This window comes from Phaethon aethereus (assembly GCF_964289735.1).
Source record: "Phaethon aethereus genome assembly, chromosome: 3".
NCBI classification, from domain to species: Eukaryota; Metazoa; Chordata; class Aves; order Phaethontiformes; family Phaethontidae; genus Phaethon; species Phaethon aethereus.
The window spans coordinates 62,483,974-62,502,156 of record NC_138576.1 but is presented as its reverse complement, the minus strand read 5'-3'; the positions used below and the strand labels follow the sequence as shown (position 1 = coordinate 62,502,156).

The 18,183-nt window shown below is 38.4% G+C and overlaps 1 protein-coding gene across 1 annotated transcript in view; it reads right to left on the bottom strand.

The window, feature by feature from the left end:
- The window catches only part of LAMA2 (laminin subunit alpha 2), a 291,049-nt gene that overhangs the window by 224,786 nt on the left and 48,080 nt on the right, over positions 1-18,183 (bottom strand). Inside the window, exons 4-8 of the mRNA XM_081997942.1 lie at positions 13,554-13,733; positions 11,277-11,366; positions 8,911-9,028; positions 7,061-7,239; positions 5,558-5,657 (exon numbers count right to left, since the gene is read on the bottom strand). Of these exons, the coding sequence (XP_081854068.1) occupies positions 5,558-5,657; positions 7,061-7,239; positions 8,911-9,028; positions 11,277-11,366; positions 13,554-13,733 (667 nt within the window). The remainder of the gene's footprint in view (positions 1-5,557; positions 5,658-7,060; positions 7,240-8,910; positions 9,029-11,276; positions 11,367-13,553; positions 13,734-18,183) is intronic.

Genomic DNA, 18,183 nt, shown 5'->3' with positions numbered 1-18,183 from the left:
GATCTGTCGTAATTACATACAGAATTTCAGTGCATTAAATTTCTGTGTTACTTACTATCACAAAATCACATGCTTGATGGGTTTTCATGCCTGTGTCCCAGCTGATTCTCAAATTTCTGAGTTACCCTCCTCTGAACTAGCCACCAGCAAGGCCCCATAGCACTAGCCACCAGCAGGCCTTGGGGTCCTTTGTAATCTGGGTCAATGCATCCTAGCCAGACAACCTTGTCTTACGAGAGAAACTTCTGTTTCTTCCAGGTGAAAATACCCTGCTGTAGACCCGAGTTCAGCAGTAAAAGACACAGGCAAGTCTCACTCTTTAGAAGTGAGCCAGTCTTATTTGAATGTTTCAAGAACTCATTCTCAGGTCTCATGAGTTAAGTCTCAGCAAACACAAATTCAGTTAAATGTCTCAGTATGGAACAACACCAAAATACTCATATAATCTATAGTCTCTCCTCCACTGCCCAGTCAGTCCATTTTTTAGTTCCCCATCAAGAACCTTCCCTCCTCCTGCTCTTTCCTTTCTCTGCTGTTAAGGAAGAGAGACTGGGATTAGAAACTCCGCTGTCACCAGCCCAGCAATCTCCTTTCTTAGGCAGCATACACAGCAGTGGATAACCTTCAGCCTACCATCTGTCAAGAGACCTCACACTCCACAACAGAGACAAAGGTGTAGATACTACTAATTGTCATATTCTTCCAGCTCTTATGCTTGTTGATACAGTTAGTCTGTGTATTTTATTCGGCTCAATGCCTTATTTCATTTACAGCACTTGCAAGATCTAGGCTCTCATCGTGTTACACAGTAGGTAAATTCCTGTCAGTGTCCCACTGGATATCTTTGACCAGGCTTCTGTAGTGCATATGTAGTGCATGTTACATCAACAGCCTAATTACATTTTGACTTAGGGCAGATGTTTCAGGTTTGTCTTTTGTTGTTGTTGTAATGAACTAACATTTCAGCAGAAGCACTTCTTTTCTTTTGGTCTATTACTTCCTAAGCCTTGTTTGAATGGGGCTTTATTTGTTGAACCTGTTATTCCCTATTTTCTACCTGAATATTATCAGTTTGTGTCCTATCTCTGAGTGTACCAAGGCTTTGCAAGTTCATCCTAGAGGATGAGTCATCTTGAAATATGAGTTTTATTAGTCAGTTTTCTCCCAGCTTACCAGTCTTTCAAAACTGCACAAAAATAAATGCATGCAAAATGCTTGAAAAAAACCTGCAATCCCAGGACTGGCCTCCACCATTTTCATTCCTGTTCAACAGTGTATAAATTCCAAAAATGACCTCATGGAAGCCAGTGCAACTGCTTGCTGAGCAAAGTACTATGAAGCCTGAATAAAGATGGAGATGTCTGGACCATATTTATCCTACAATGTCTGAGAAAGTTTTTCAGCAAAAATAAACATCTGTCATTGGGATTATATTGTACATAAAGAGGCAACAGGGAAAAAAAACTTTACTGCATGATAGAATGCAGTGAAGACTGAGTCACAAAACTCCTCCAGTTTCCAAATTTTTTCCAGCTTCTTTTTCTCCTGAAACAATGCCCGATCAATTATAAAGTGACTCCTTCATGCCCTTCTCTTATCTACTGAAACCTGACGATGAATACAAGACGCAGCCATTTATATCCTCTTGTTGCACTTCATCAATGTACCAGTTATTATAGTATTTGCTACAATTTTCCATTTTAATTGTTGCTTACCTACAGTATTCAAGCACATGGAGAATGTACAGCCTCCAGTTTTATTTTCCTTGAGAACTGTTCAAGGTGACTTTATATCCCCAGTGATTTTCCTTATTATAATATTTCCATTTTAGTTTAATGTTTTTAATCTTCCTGACTCAATTGCTGAACACATATTTAAAAACATATTCCCATCTTACACCAAGCAAACAATTTATCCTTAAACAATCAACTACCCAGTGTGTATTCATTCTGGCTCACAGGTGAATAGATAAATTCCTTCAGACAGATCATGCTTTCCAGCCTTTCCTTTATGAAGGTTCCCCAGTGCTTCAAACCCAACTGCTTCCCAGGGTGAGCAGTGTACAGTAAAAAGAATTTTATCAGGGTATTGAATATAAACTTGTGGAAAAAAAAAAAACCCAAAAGGTAAAAAGTGATCAGCTTTCAGGATAGTTTTATGCTAAAAATTATTCCTAGGCCTGTTCTTGATTCTAACACAACCTCTTCCATTACCACTAAAATATTTCATTAAAAGAAAAAAACGTTTTTTCTTTCAACTAGCATTATTGTGTCTTTTCTGTTGAATAAGATGTTACAGTCACAAATCTGTCCCACTGGTCCAAACGCTACAATCAAACATAATGTGCAAGAAGTACACAGTTTTCCTAATGTGTTGGAACCTTATAGTACAACAAGAACTAAAGAAACATAAATAAACAGAAAGGACAAGGAGCAAAGAACAGGATCATTGTAGGCAGAATGGCTACAAAGCCCAGTTATGTGTATGAGCTGATTTATTTTTGTTCTTGCCGTCTTAAAATAGGTAAATAAAATGAGGTAAATATTGGAACTCTCCTCTGGCCACTGTCTAGATAGTGCAAACTGTCTAATTCTCACTGGTTTCCCAGGACTGGGAAGGACACAGACAACTGCTTTCAGGAAGCAAATACGTGAACTACTTTGGGGAGGGAATTCCATATATGATGGCTGTTACCTACATAACAAATGCTGCACTTGTCATATATGAGAAGTAGTTTAAACACACAGAATAATCTCTACAGTAAATAAGTTGGAAAGAGGAGACATCAGTGGGATTAAAAAGCAATAAAGGAAAAAGATTACTTCATGTGTTACGAATAGCAGATTCAACAGAGATTAAGAAGAGTGCTCGAAAGCAACAGGCTTCTAACCAATTGCAGCCGAATGAGTTAAGTTGCAGGAAGATCATGAGAAGCTGATTACAGACAAGACAGAAAATGATGAGAGTTTTGATTTTCTGAAGGGAACAAAAGAACTCTGGTTCTCTGGACTGGAGGAACTGCTGAGGTATAAAACATGTTTGAATGCCTGGGGCTTGATGCAGGACTGGCAGCTTGCACATAAAAGTAAAAGGAGGCAAAACGGAGAGAAATAATAGAATTTTGAATATGTTATCATCAAGATGGCGGCATGACACATTTCTTGATTTATAAGAAAGACACAGTTAACGACCTTCATATTAGATGGATGGAGACAACAGAGAAAAAGCAAGAAAGGAAAGGAGGGGTCCAAACGGAGCTTTATTCTCTTTCTAGAGAGGTCCAGAAAAGTGGCACGAGAATTTACCCGAAAGAAGATCAGAGGATTAAAAAGGCAGAAGGAGATACAGGAAGCAAGGTGTTAAAGCACAGTACCACCCAGTCAGATTCAGAAAGTGTAATCAGATTTAGAAAGCAACGGTGAGACGGTTTAGATCTGTCGAATGCTAGGAGGCAAGAATAAGACATTATGAGAGCTCATAATGAGACTATAACTGACTACCAAACAAGATGGAAAAATGTCTTTATCTTTTTGCTTCCCTCTTCCCACGAGAGCAGCGCTGAAGCCTATTAACTGCCTTTCAGCTGCCAGGCCCCGGGGGAATGACCCCGCACCAGTGGCCAGCAGAGAAGGTGTGAAAAGAAAGACTGGAGCAGATACACCGGGAGACCAAGCAGTTGCTCAACAGGCAAGTGGGACACTGCATTTCTTTGAGTTCATCAGTCTTCCATCTCAAAATCATAGTCTCAGTATTTTACAAAAGCACTGAATGTCAGCAGTGGCAAATGTTTGAATAAAAGTTGTCCTGTTTAATGCTATGAGGGGTTTCTTTGTTGTATTAAGTCTCTCACCGGTAACCTGTACGCTTTCACCCACAGGTGTGGTACAGGCATCGCACAGTCCTGCCGTGTTTTTTCCAGCTGTGGGGTTCGTCCTCTCTTCTGTGTCTGCTGCCTCTCCTCCCAGCCCGTGTGACACACTGCACCAGGCGTCCATGCCCAGGCCTTGGCAGCGGGGTGCTGCATGGCGGCCTCTGTGAGGAGAGGACGGGGCTGCCCCGTGCCGGTTCCAGTCAGCTCCAACGGACTCACTGCAGGGCACAGCTGGGCCCCACAGCCAAGATGGGTCAGAGAGGTCAGAGGAGAAGGAGGGGGAGGAGGTGCTCCTGGCACCGGAGCAGAGATTCCCCTGCAGCCCCTGGAAGAGACCATGGCAGAGCAGATATCTGCACTGCATACCATGGAGAACTCCGTGAAGGAACATGTGGATATTTCCTGAAAGAACACCCATAGTGGAGCAGGTTTTTTTTCCTAAAGGATGGCAGCCCGTGGGAAGGACCCACACTGGAGCCGGGAAAAAGTGTGAGGAGAAAGGAGAATCAGAGATGACTGTTATGACCGCAACCCCCATTCCCTATCCCCCTGCACCACTTGTGGTAAGGGGAGGAGGCAGAGGAGCCGGGAATGAAGGAGTGAGGTTGAGCCTGAAAAAAAACCCAAAACCCCACGATGTGTGGGGAGGTATATTTTTGTTCATCACTATCTGAATCTATTTAAATTGTCAATAAGTTAAATTAACTTTCTCCACGTTGGGTCTGTTTTGCTCATGACAGTAACTGGTAAGCAATCTCCTGGTCCTTACGTCAACCCGTGAGCTGCTTCATCTTGTTTTCTCCCCCTGTGCTGCTGAGAAGGGCAGTGAGAGAGCGGCTGGGGGGGCAGTTGTAGCCGGCCAGGGTCAACCCACCATATATACCACTGCGACAGTAATCAGTATCATTTTATTGAACTGATGTAATCAGTACACGGTTGTTACAGCAGATTTTACACCTCTGGGCCCTGTATTTGCATCTCTGCTATGCTGCTTTTATGTTCCATTGATCTCTAGTTCAAAAAAGATTGCTACAACATCTCTTGTCAATAGATTGTAATTAGCCCAATTAAAACGCCTCTTAAGAACTGACCTTGAGTTTTGTTATTATCTTCCTACAGTATTTTCAGAAGTTTGTCAACATAAGAACCAGAAAAATATGGCAATCCATTGTTTCTAAAGCACAGGGAAGCAGTTTATTCTATTTTATTATAATATAATATAATATATATATTATATATAATATTTTATTATTGAAAATAGCTTTTACATGGCTATGGTAAACAGCTTGAAACCCTACATTAATAATATAGATGGCACATAAATATGACACCTGTCAAACAGATTTTTGTCTATCTTTCAAATGCAAATATGCTCAGAGAGGAAAACGGATTAAAACATTATGGTTGTACTAGTTATAACCTCTGTAAAAGAAGAAAGCTCTTTAAAGCCAAAATTCGCCAATATGTTCCATGGGGAATACTCTTCCAAACGTACCCAAGTTTGCAAGTCAGGAATCTGAAAGAAGCCTTGGCAAAATTGGGAATATAAAAGCTGAGTTTCCAAGGAAAAGTATCATAAAAATGCAGGTGTTGGGTTTTTTTATGAGCTATCACAAATGGGATTCAGCTTTTCTTTGATCATTGCTGAGCTTAAGCTTTAACATCACTATCTTTTAGGGATCTTACCTCCTTCTGCGTATTTTTCATCTTTGACACAGGTATCATGTAAAGACCCATTTGGATCACAGGAACATGGCTGGCATGGATCTGGACTATCTGGCAATACCTTTAACAAATAGATTAAAAAACAAAATCTTAACTTTTAGAATTGGAAACTTTCATTTACTTCTTAAACAAAAAGTAGGAGAGAATGACTTCTGTGTATGTAGCTTGCACTTCCACAAAAATTGCCAAACTTAACCCATGCAGTCTAGGCATTAAAGACACATTTTTTATTTTTATTCAGAAATATGTAAGTGATTTAGATACCAATATGTTTTCATCTGAAAAAACAGATGTAGACATAATAACAGACCCTTGTATGATTGAAAGTAATAAATGTAATGAAGTAGATTTTAAGCATTCACTACCTAAAGTAATATTGACAAATAGTTCAGTTGTTCCAGTCAACATAATTCAAAAAACTAACTAAAGTTAGTTAGTAACTGAACAAAAATGGTAAGTAAAGAGAAGTGAACATTAGACAATGGAATAATTTCCTTTTGTTCTTGAAAATGTTACCTCAACCAAATATATCCTTAGTCTAATATTACACTGGGAATATAAACTTAAAGTTCTGCATGAACTAGGTATATACACATACTATAGATACACTATACACACACACATATATATAAAATCCCTATTATTTGGATGATAACCTGATTCAGAGGAAAAAATCAAGTGCCCTGCTGTTGAAGACATCAGTACTCATTTTCCCAAGCTTTAAGGCTAAAACCAGTATATTAAGGAGTGTGTAATTATTGTTATTTGCTGATGTTTTCTGTGTTTGAGGATTGAAAACCAATCAGACTAAAGGCCATGATTTACCCAACTGAAACTATATAGGCAAAATATCAGGAATTTAAGCACACGCTATTAATGTAGCTATCTAAAGCACAGGCACAGCCCATATTGTCAATACAACCTAATATAAGATACATCTTCTGACAGCTTCAACTTAGATGAAAATACAGCCTTATATGATGAAACACAAAAACCAATTCCCACTGCACTGAAAATGAAAGGCATCCATGGGACACTATAGCATTTCAGTGATTATTAATTCTACATTACATTTTAAAAATAAAAATTACAGACTCTCCAATATAAAATACAGCAATATTTCTTTGATCTTTGATAACAAATCTTGAAATGCATTCCTGAGGCAAAAGTTCTGTTTACAGAACCACATCGTCCTTTAAATTAAATTGAAATACAAGCTGGAGGCCCTGACCTCAAGTGCATTCCTTCATATCAACACAATTCACTTTCATATTTCTGTGAGTGTTAACTTTACAGATTTCCAGCTGTGAAAAGCCACTACTACACTGTCAGAATTAGAAGTTAACCTTCATAAAAAGGCAGTCCAAACTGCGTAATCTCTTTTTAATAACCTAACTCCCCATGACAAATTGATGGTTTGAATGACAAGTTTTACAGTGAAGTGACAACAGAACACGCATTTACCCCTTTAGGTCTGAAGTAACCGTCGACGCAGGTCTCGCAGTTTATGCCATCGGTGTGGCTTGTACAATTCACACACACTCCGCCCCCAACATATTCTCCATGGACATTCAAACTCTGATTTCTGTCTGCAACATCCTGATCATAGTAACACTCCTCAGTCTTCCCATGACAGTTGCATGCTAAAAGAGAAGGAACTGTCTTAGTAAATACTTTCTGGCTGGAGATGCCACGCTCTTACCAAGATATTAAAAAGAGTCGTTCAACATTTTACCATTGGTGCTGCATCCATTGTAACTGACAGCACATCCAAGCATTAATTTACCACTTCAGCTGTGAAAAGTGGTCCCATCACAAACGCAGCCTGGAATTCTGTACACTGTATTTTTTTCTTTACGTTTTGTCTGGGGGAATATGGAAGTTGACAGCCTAATTATGTTCTTCCTGTTTTGTTTTAGGTTTTTTTTTTCTGTTTAAATCGATAGTCCAGAAACCTTTTGGTGGTTAAACACACATAAGGTTCATGAAAGAGTCAGTGAATTTAAAATACAAGAGGAATTATACGAAAAGCAGCAGAATGGTATGAGTAATTAAAATAATTTCCATGAAAGCTGAAAGACATCCTAAAAACACTTGGTTTGCACATATGCATATAAGAACAGGGTCACAACACAGAGATTCCCAATCTTAAAACTTCTTCAGAAGTTCAGATTTGATCTCTTAGGCTTCAGGTCCACATGCAGGAGAGCTAAGCTAATAATCTGTTGCTGTGAAAATGAGGTAGCGCTCTCTCTCCCTTCCCCTCTGGTATTAAAACATTCATTTCCACATAAAGAGAAATTCAAAGCTCATAAAGCTTTGTAGGGAGTCATTTTCCTCATATCTGAACCAGATCCCAGGGAACTATTTCCACCATGAAAGCACAACAATTCACTGAGGGTTGAACTGGGCATAAGAAGTGTGTCTTAAAAATTAAACACGAGAATAAATGTACCCTGATTTCTTTCCAGAATGCATTCCCAGTGCAGACACAGTCCCTACTGAAACAAAGACCTCTGTGACCAGTTTACGGGACATAAATAAGCAATTACTACTTCTAACATGGGGATATATATTTCTTTTTATTTATTTTTGACCACTCATGGTAAAACTATAGCTGCAATCCTGCAATTTAATAAACATTTACACATAATGGAGCACTAGATTTTATTATGTTCAGAAATATAACTGATATGTGACCTTTGGAAGTAAGATGTTAAAGTTCAATTATAACTATCCTTAGTACAGTGAATCTGAAAATGAAATTCCCACCCTGTGGGAAGGTGATATTTCAAGGTATGTTTTCATTCCATCTTGGAAAACTAGATACATTGATTTTTGCATTAAAAAAATCAGAAACTCAAATTGCATTTTGATCATGTAAAAATATTTTGTTTCAGCAAGGCTGAACATTATAATATACAAAAGTGTCATTTAAACAAAAATCGTGCCATTAAAGTTTAATATAATGAAAAATCTGTGGAAAAGATTTTTTACTTTTCAGGATACAGTCCTGTTATTTTATCAAAATAAAACCACCACAATTATAAAAATTAAACAAGTCAAAATTATTTTTTTTATGCAGTATTTCACCAATATCATCACATTACACTAAATATTCTGAGTTCAGTAAAACCATGGATCTACATGTAATCATTCCGTTAACTTTTTCGAGGCAGCCTAAGTAAGTGAACAGCTGATTCATAATGAAATGTGGTTAGAAATAAAATTAATTGCAAAATCATGGAAGATCTGATTTCAGTTTTCACCAGCAGTTGCAATAAACTTTCTATTCCGTACCACTTTCAACTTACGTTCACATTCATGCTTAACCAGGAAAGTGCCAGCGTGCCAAGGCTTTTGATTGAAACCAGGACAACACCGATCACATGTCTCTCCGCATGTGTTGTGCTCACACTGACAGATGGATTTCTAATTTAAAAGAAAAAGAAATATTTACACAATGTGATGATTTGAAGAATCTGTCCATGTACATAATCTGCATTCCAGTTCAAATTATGAAAACATTTAGAATGGCTAAACTCTAATTCCTCTGTTTATTCATTTTTATTCATTTATGTACACTGCATTCACCAAGTGAGAGACAAAAGAGTGTGTTTAACTTCTATAGTTCTATTTTTAGAAAACAGCCATGGTGCAAAGGAAAATAGTTGGCCAGAGAAGCTAAAGAGAATCTAAGAATGTAGGAGAATCCAATTCCAACTGGGTGAAGAAAGGAGGATGGGAATATGAAAGTTCCCCATTACAGCAAATAAGCCAAAGTGCTGGTAGACCTCAGATACAGCTACACATCACAGGATAACTGATCTGCCACCTATCTTACACTGCAAGGAGTCAGCCATCCTCCACCTTTCCCTTGGGTGTAGCAATCCTGCAGCTGCAGAGTGAGATCAATTTTGTTGGCTGATGCATTAAAAATTGCCTTTTAACTTTCGCATTAATTTTTTACTGGATGAGTCAACTCATCATGTAACCTTCTAACTGCATAACTAGCTCTATGTGAGGGATAGCAGAAGTTTTTAAACTGACAGGAGATGAGAGCAGGACCACCCTTTTGTTGGCTTTTCAGTTTCTCAGCAGATCACTGTAGTCGCAGCTTAGTCCCAGCACGAACATATTGCTGCAGGGAACACCCAAATTCTCTGAGCCAGAGAAGCAGCTTGGAAAAGATAAAAGAAACTGTAGTTTGGAGAAATGAAGAACAAAAATTGCCTTCCCAATAGTAATTCAGTGGATGGGATTCTCTGTGGTCCTTGTGAAGCCATTCAAGGTCAAAGCAGCAAGCTAACCTGAGAAATTCCACGGCTTACAGGACAAAGCATAAATCTTGCAAAACAAGGTTAACTTAAGTAATGCTTCAGAAAAGCAAGGCAGTAAGTTCAAGCAAGTTTACTCTTTGTAATGCTAGGGGAAAGTTTCATTGTGCTACTAACTACAGTCATGATGGTTATAACCAAAGCCCACCTATTTTGGTATGGTTCGGTCTAAAAAGTATCCTTGGAGAGCTAAAACAAATACTCCAAATCTCTTATGGCTTGAGTTGTTTCTCTCATGCTATTTTTTATATGGGACAGACAACAAATATGTATTTGTCATCCTGCAAAACAAGACGCCCCACTTGTCAAAATGCCTTTATTTTATCTAGCTGCCAAACTATCTGAAGTATGTATTAATTGCAGTAACAGCACTTATTTTCTGAGTTAGGCCCAATTCTAACAGATGGCACCGAGACAATGCTGCAGTTTGATAACTAAGGCCATCTGAAACAATAGTTCAACACTTGCTATACATATCATCACAGAAAAGGCTTAGAAGGATTAAACCAAGGAATTTGTAAAATTTTTACAAGGATCCATGGAAACTGCTTAGAACTGTAAATGCATTGTCTGTACAATTTCTTGCAGTTTTATTTTTTCTTATCAGTTCCTACACATTGGCTTAATGTCATATATGAACAAGATTTTCTGTTAAATCCTACAAAGCTCCTACTTAAGTGAATAGTATATGAAGAGATCCTACACTGTGACACATTAGTAACACTAGTAGATTGGAAATTGTCTATTAGTGATAATGTGTACATAGATTTGGACCATCAGTAACAAATTATATTTCTTTATTTCAATTATATTGGTTATGTGTTTATTAATGGCGCAGAAAGAAAGCTACAAGTTGGAAGATTTTATAAACAGCTCATGATTTTCTAGACTAGTTTGACTGATCACTCAATTAATATTTCCTGCATAGTAAACGCACCGTTCTAGAGCCATCATTTGTTTGCAAGTATCTATTAAAGATTTGACAGTCATTTAGGAAACACCTTGATTAATATCAACAAGGAAAAGAAAGACTGTTAGTGCTCACCTCTACAGCTACACAACATAACCCAAATTTCTGTTGTTCCTAGGAAACCTTCAATATGGACTGAATTATCTGAAACCTATTCTTTCATTTCAGAGAAAGCCTCTGCTGACATTGTATGAATGTTTATTATCCTGGTTGCCAGCACTGTTTCATCCTGGCACTGCTTCTGACTGTTGTTCTAGGTGAAGAATATACATAAATTCACAGAACTCTGAGGAATATCAAGATTATTTTTCTCATGTTCCACCCTATGAATAAGGCACATTAAAAAAAAGAAAGAAAAAAGAAAAATACATACATTGGTCACTGGATCCAGTGGACAAGCCTTCGCATGGCCTGAACATATACACATGCCTCCAACAGAGATATCTTTTATAGAATAGTAATACTGTAAGACAAAACAGAAATTGTATTGCTAAGTGGATTATAAAATGCAGGTGCCAAACTGCAGAATTAGTTTCTGGTGACAAAACTGTCAGGTCCTGTTTTATTTCTTTTTTGATCTATTACAAATATAGCAGACAGTGTAATCCAAGCTGCGTCCTGATCAACAGATTCAGGCTTAGTGAAAGAAAGGGTATAAATTGGCACAGTTCTATTTGTTTGAAGTCACAAGAGCCATGTCAATTTATACACAGCATACACCAAGCACGAGAACAGGAAAAGGCTATATGCACACTGGATAATGAAAAGTCAAATTCTATAGAATTTATTCCCTTCAGAAAACAGGGAAAGGAAAAGGCATGATGATGGGGAGAAGAGAAAGGCTAGAACAAAAACTAAGAGATACCTTTGTTCACCTTAGCTGGGTTTTACTTGGGCATTCACTGGACTGTGGAAAGAAGAACTATTTTTCACTATTGTACTTTTGCATGACTATGGAATAGTCTTCGTTACTGAGATTTAAATAACTTTTGACCTGCTGCTCTGCCATTTGACCACTTACATTTTTTCTTTGGTGGGGATTAATAGTCCTAACCAGAAAGAAGGATGGAAAGATATTTATAATCGTGTATTATGACATCTGCGAAAAGTAAATCTCACATGTCGTCTTGTCCATTTTCATTTGTTTTGGTGAGGGTCCTGTAACATCCTCAATTAGCCTCATTGGCTAATCAAAACAAACATATGCTATTTGCAAATTTTGCTGTTTCTGTGTTCTCTTTTTCAGATCATTAACATATACATCGAACAAAATGGGAACTCATATAACTCACAGTTAACCTTCTACCACACAGATAATACATCGTTTGTAGCTACTCTTTCTTGCCTGTTTTGTGGAATAGTGGCTTGTCTCATGTCTTCTATAGGGGAAGCCAGACAAGGATGGCAAGTTTCAGTTGCTCTTTGTTCTTTTGAGGCCAGCCTCATGGAGAGATGCCATACAGAAGTTATTGTTGTTTGCTGGTTTGAGAATCTGTGGATCATCGTGCACTAGCTTTTCATGAGTATGCAGTGATTTTTAAAGTGTGAATTCAATTTTCTTGTTTCTGTTCACTTAGAATCATATTATTAAATATGCACTCTTATGTAACACAGTTTCCATGATTAGTGAGGCTGCAATAACTGCACTCAACTGGAAGGGTTTCAGGGTTTGTAATACAAACCAGAATGGCACATTCCAAACTTCCAGGAATAGCCAGCACTCTGTGTGTTTAGAGGAAGAAATGGAAACCAGAAATGGGGAAGAGAAGAAGCAAATTTTCTTTGCATTTACCCACCATTGATAAATGATATTAACTAAAGCCAAGAATAACAATACTCGCCCTCCATAACAGGACTTACTACAGCGTACGCTGAACTATCCAAAAGAAAAATAAGATAACCAAGAGAAAGAGGAATTGAGCAGAAAGAAAAAACATGAAAAGGTATACAGCCCCCCAAACAGCTTTTAATAACACTTAGGAGAAATATCAGAGGAAAAATAGAATAACATGCAACATTTAAGCAGCAGGAAACAGGGAGATGTGGCATAGGAAGAAAGTACAGATTGCAGAAAGAAAAGCTAGGGACATGCACACACAAGGAACAGTGGAGAAGACCGGGGTATGGTGTGAGTTTGAGTGCTGCATCCATTCTTTTAAGCTAAAGCACAATGTAAAATTTTTACTGTTAGCAACAATCATATAATAATGCTAAAAGTATTGTATTCAGGCCCTACTACTACTTATAGTACAACTAGTAGAAATTCTACTTCAAGGATGTGTTCAAGGAATGTTAAAGGTATCAAAGGATCGAGCAGCAGAAGAGGCGAGAGGACATTATCTAACAGCAGCCACTTGCCAATTACCCGCATCCAAACGTTTGCAGGGAAAGGAGCTGTGTTCTTATGTTAATTAGCATGTTATGTATGTTAATAACACAATTAAGTAGAAAAGATAAAACTGTTACTTCTGCTATAGAGAAGATAACAAATTGTTGTGAAAAGGGAATTCTCTAACACCAGGATTTTGACAGATAACAACAGGTATTCATAATCTCCCAAAATTTCTTATGGCAAACAAAGGCAGGTACAGCATCTACAAGTGTAAGAGAACTTCTACAGATGCATTTCTACTATCTTGCCATAACTTACCCTCCTTGTAACAATGGGATCAATTTCATTTGGATCTTTGTGTGCAAACATCATTAAGTCAGCATTTAGTGTCCGTATTCTCTGAAATCTCAGGCGAATAAAGCGAGCAGACGTGAATTCTAGTAATACACGTGAAGGGTCATCAGCACTAGGCCGTCCATTAATTAGAGAAGTGTGAATCTGAAGAGAGAATTATTAAAGCAATAAGGAATTAAATGGCAGCAATGCTGCCGTGACTATACCAACAAACACCATTAAAGGCACTGTGTGAATGCCTTTGTAAATGTAAAATACCTCCTTTTTTTTAGCGAGATTTCCCCTCAAAATATTCCATATACCCACAGACCCCAGTAACAGAGAGGCTTTACAGTAAAAATGTTTTGAGCAAAGGAAAGTCATCAGCTACAGAAAGACTGTAGCACAACTGCATACGTGAACCACAGTGTCTATGCTGCAGGCAACTCATTTCTGCTCCTCTATTCTAAAATAGGTATTTTCAAGTTATTGAACAACCAAAGGGCTCAAAAATTTTGAGGTAAAGAATGGGTACTTGGAATGGGACACAGAATTCAACAGGGGTTAGTTTGCACCTCTTAGAGTGGTCATTATCAAAAGACTTTTGAGCTAGGTGTTTTCTAAAGCCAGGATAAGGTAACTTCTGAAATACTGAAAACTACAACAACGAAATGAGACAAAATCAGTATTCATAAGCATCTCCCCTTTCTCACTGTCTCTTTACAAAATACATCATTTCCTTTGAATCTTGTTCTCAGCAAGTTGAGGCAATTTCCTGGGCTGCAACTGTTTTCACCTGGTCCCAAAGGAAAGTCTTTATCGCTTCCGAGAACTCTGTTCAGCATTTGTTTTTCAAAAGATGCTACCAATCTCTACTTACACTGTAGTTTCTGTAAAGATTGCCCCCCTTTCTCTGTCTGCCCTATCCTAAAATCTAGAAATCTAAGTAAGTGTGCTCTGTGGCTCTTTCATAAAGAGACTCTCTGACCCCAATTGCAGCATCAAGGGCAATGCAACAAAAACAAGCAATCTTCTTCCTCTTCTGCCTTTTTAGCTGATCATGGCATACATCAGCTGTGAATCAACAAAATACAACAGATGGGCTGCTACAGAATTGTTCTTGGAAAAGGCCTACAAGAAGAAGAATGTCAGGTATAGCAGAACATTGTTAATGAGCACCTAGGGGGAGGGAGGAAAGAAACCATTAATTTTCCTGTATTCTGAAGTGTTAAGTTTTAATTGGGGAATTTTTATTACAGTCTGGTACACTGAAAGAATGTTCAGATGCTGAGCCAAATGTATGGAACATTAGCATGAGTAAGAGAATTATTCATTCTTTGCAATGAACACATTGTGCACCTTACCTCAACGCTCTGAGATGTCAGGCCACACAGCCATTTTCTATCACTGAACATGATCACATTACCACTGTTTTAGGCAAACAACTGTACTCAGAATGCCAGCTGGCACTCACTCAGCAGCGGCTGCCTCACACCGAGGAAAGTGATAGCAAATCTACTGCTCCCAGAAAAGCAGTAGCTCTTCCTTTGCTGGAGTTTTTGCAGGTCCTGGATAGAAGGTTTATTGAACAACTGCTGTCTTGCACTGGCTATGTGATACTATGAATTTATTTTCACTACCAACAGGGAAATCCTAAACCTCATCACGTCCAGCACCCTGCTCCATTTGTATCCACAGGTACACAAAATAACGGGGAGCCACTCTGCCAGAAGCAACTATCAGTCATACCTTGCCTAAGTATGAATCAGCACCTCTAGGCTTCTGCCGTGTTATCTCCAGGAATAGGTGCTATCGCTACCTCCTCCTGAGATCATAATAACACTCTCACTTCAAGCTCTGACTCAATTTTGCTCCCAACTGCAAGTAATTAAATTAAAGCAGACAGTTGGCTGGAAACAAATAGAATAAAATACTACCAAAAAGACAAGGTACAAATAAAAGATTATGATAAAAAACCCAGAGGAAGCAAGGAAGGGCTCCTGAATGAGAAACATCTGGGTACACGCAGGACAAAAACATGTGACCAGAGAGAGCAAACTGCTCAAGTCCCCAGTGAAAAGAGAGAGAGGAGAACACGTGTGGAGAGTAAACTTCAAAAGAAGCCTGGAGATGGTGGCAATAGGTCCAGTGGAAATTGATAGATCTTTCCAAAAGAAGCAAGATTTTAGTAAGAACACATGCCTAAAGACTTCTTTGCATAAAATTTACCCGTAAGCAAGGAAATACATTTCTTTTGAGTGTTGTTTCACACTGTCACCTCCTTCTTTTAGACATGATCCAAGAGATTTCTTTCTTACAGGCATCAAACATAGATAGGTTATGGTTTAAAGCAGTAGAATACTAAGGACTGAACTTTGATATTCCAGAGATAAGAAGAAATATATCTAAAGTAGTGCTGAAAACATCCCCTAGCTCACCCTGAAACAGCAACAGCACCATGGCTGTAAGCAGCATGGCAGTCTGACTATCTCATCAAAAGGACAAAAAAATTAAGCTTTTGGAGCTGGGGCAGAAAGATGCAGGTAAAAGCCCATGTATCAGAACAAGCAAGTACCCACAGAGAGTTAGAAGCATGAATCACAGACACAAGTTGACCCCAAATGACACAGCTGACAAACAGTAGTCATATCTGTTGATTTATATTTTTCTGATAAAGAACAAGTTTAGTCTTAAGACACCAATGGGAAAAAAACCCACCACCTTGGAGTGCTAGTTTTACAGAATTAAAATGTAAATTAACAAAATAAAACAAGAGGCATACTTTTCAGAATAGACCCCCTTTAAAAGGTTTCATGGATCTATCTGCCAGCAGCACATCTATTTGGAAAGGCTAAGCTAGGAGAGGTGATGACTTTCATTTATATTGTCTTTCATGCTTGTGTTTAAACGTTTCATGACTTCATTTTAAAACAACAAACAAATAATTTGTCATAATTTCTGAAATGCAGTTATGTTCTGTGTGAAACGTGTCACCTGTTCAAACATGTCCAACAAAATGACACTGGGATTAGGAAATTAAAAATGGGTAGTTTTTATCAAAATGAATCTGAAGGGAAAATTTTACACAGGCAACATTAATCAGTCTACATTATTTCTCCTGCTCTCAACATCTGCGATGAAATCATTAATTTCTCCCTAGAAACATTTAGAATCAACTTGAAGAGTGTCCAACTAAGTTGTTCCTACTCTTTGAAAAGAGAATAAGGAAGAAACTAAGAGTACTTTGGGAACATCTGTCATTAATCAGGAATGAACAGCAAGAATTTAAAATATTTTTTCAAAGACTTCTAAGTAGAAATCAGACTTACAATATTTTCAATATGACTCTCACAATGAGACATCGCTGCGTTTTTCCAGAGCACACCTTCTCTTTCCATCTCCCTCCACAATCTTGCACCTATTTGTAAGACACTATTCGGATGATAGCGCATTTTCACTCAAGACACTAACATGGCCTCTACCCTCCAAATATTTTTGAATCAGGTCTGAAAACTGTTCCAGTGAACACAATCCTCAATATCCATCTATTATTATACCATCCAAGATCATCATAGTACTTCATATATAGCTCTGAGTCCTGCAAAGACTAGTCCCATTTTCACACAGGCAATTAAGGCACTGATGTCCTGCACTAGTTGTACACGTACTGCAGTATGAGCCACGCTGGAGTTCTACAGCAGAGCTAAGATCCAAAGCTGAGTCTACCAGGAAAAAATTAATACTTTAATCCACCCACTGCGCTGCTACAATTTGCATAATCCAAGTCCCCATGAAGGAACAATCTCAAATTTTGCTCAGGTTTTATGGACAACTTTTGTTTACCAGTTCCAAGATTGACGTAATCGCCATTTTGGACTCTTAAATGAAAGCTATGTAGATTTTAACCCTAGAAAATTTTTCCTTAACAAGAAATTTTTCAAGGGTTTTTTGGGGGGGGGGGGTGTGAGATATGAGCATTCCCTTACAAAACATCAAAATGTTACCACAATGAAAACCAAATTCTTGTTTTGTAAAATAATTTTGAACAGTATCTGATTTGTCAACCAGTTCAATATTCATAACTATTCAAGCAAAAGGGTACGATGACCTTGTCCAGTAGCTGCATTAGCAGCTGTATGTTCAAAAAGATTATATCACAGAATCACAGAATGGTTGAGGTTGGAAGGGATCTCTGGAGGTCATCTGATGCGAGCCCCCTGCTCAAGCAAGGGCACCTAGAACGGGTTGCCCAGGACCATGTTCAGACAGCTTTTGAATATCTACAAGGATGGAGGCTCCACAACCTCCCTGGGTAACCTGTGCCAGTGCTCGGTCACCCTCACAGTGAAAAATGTTTCCTGATGTTTAGACTGAACCTCCTGTGTTTCGGTTTGTGCCCATTGCCTCTGGTCCTGTCACTACGCACCACTAAAAAGAGCCTGGCTCCATCTCCTTTGTACCCTCCCTTCAGGTATTTACAAACATTGATGAGATCCCCCTGAGACCACTGTTCTCCAGGCTGACAAGTCCCAGCTCCCTCAGCTTTTCCCTGTAGAAGAAAGGCTCCCTTAATCATCTTTGTGGCCCTTCACTGGACTGCTCCAGTATGTCCGTG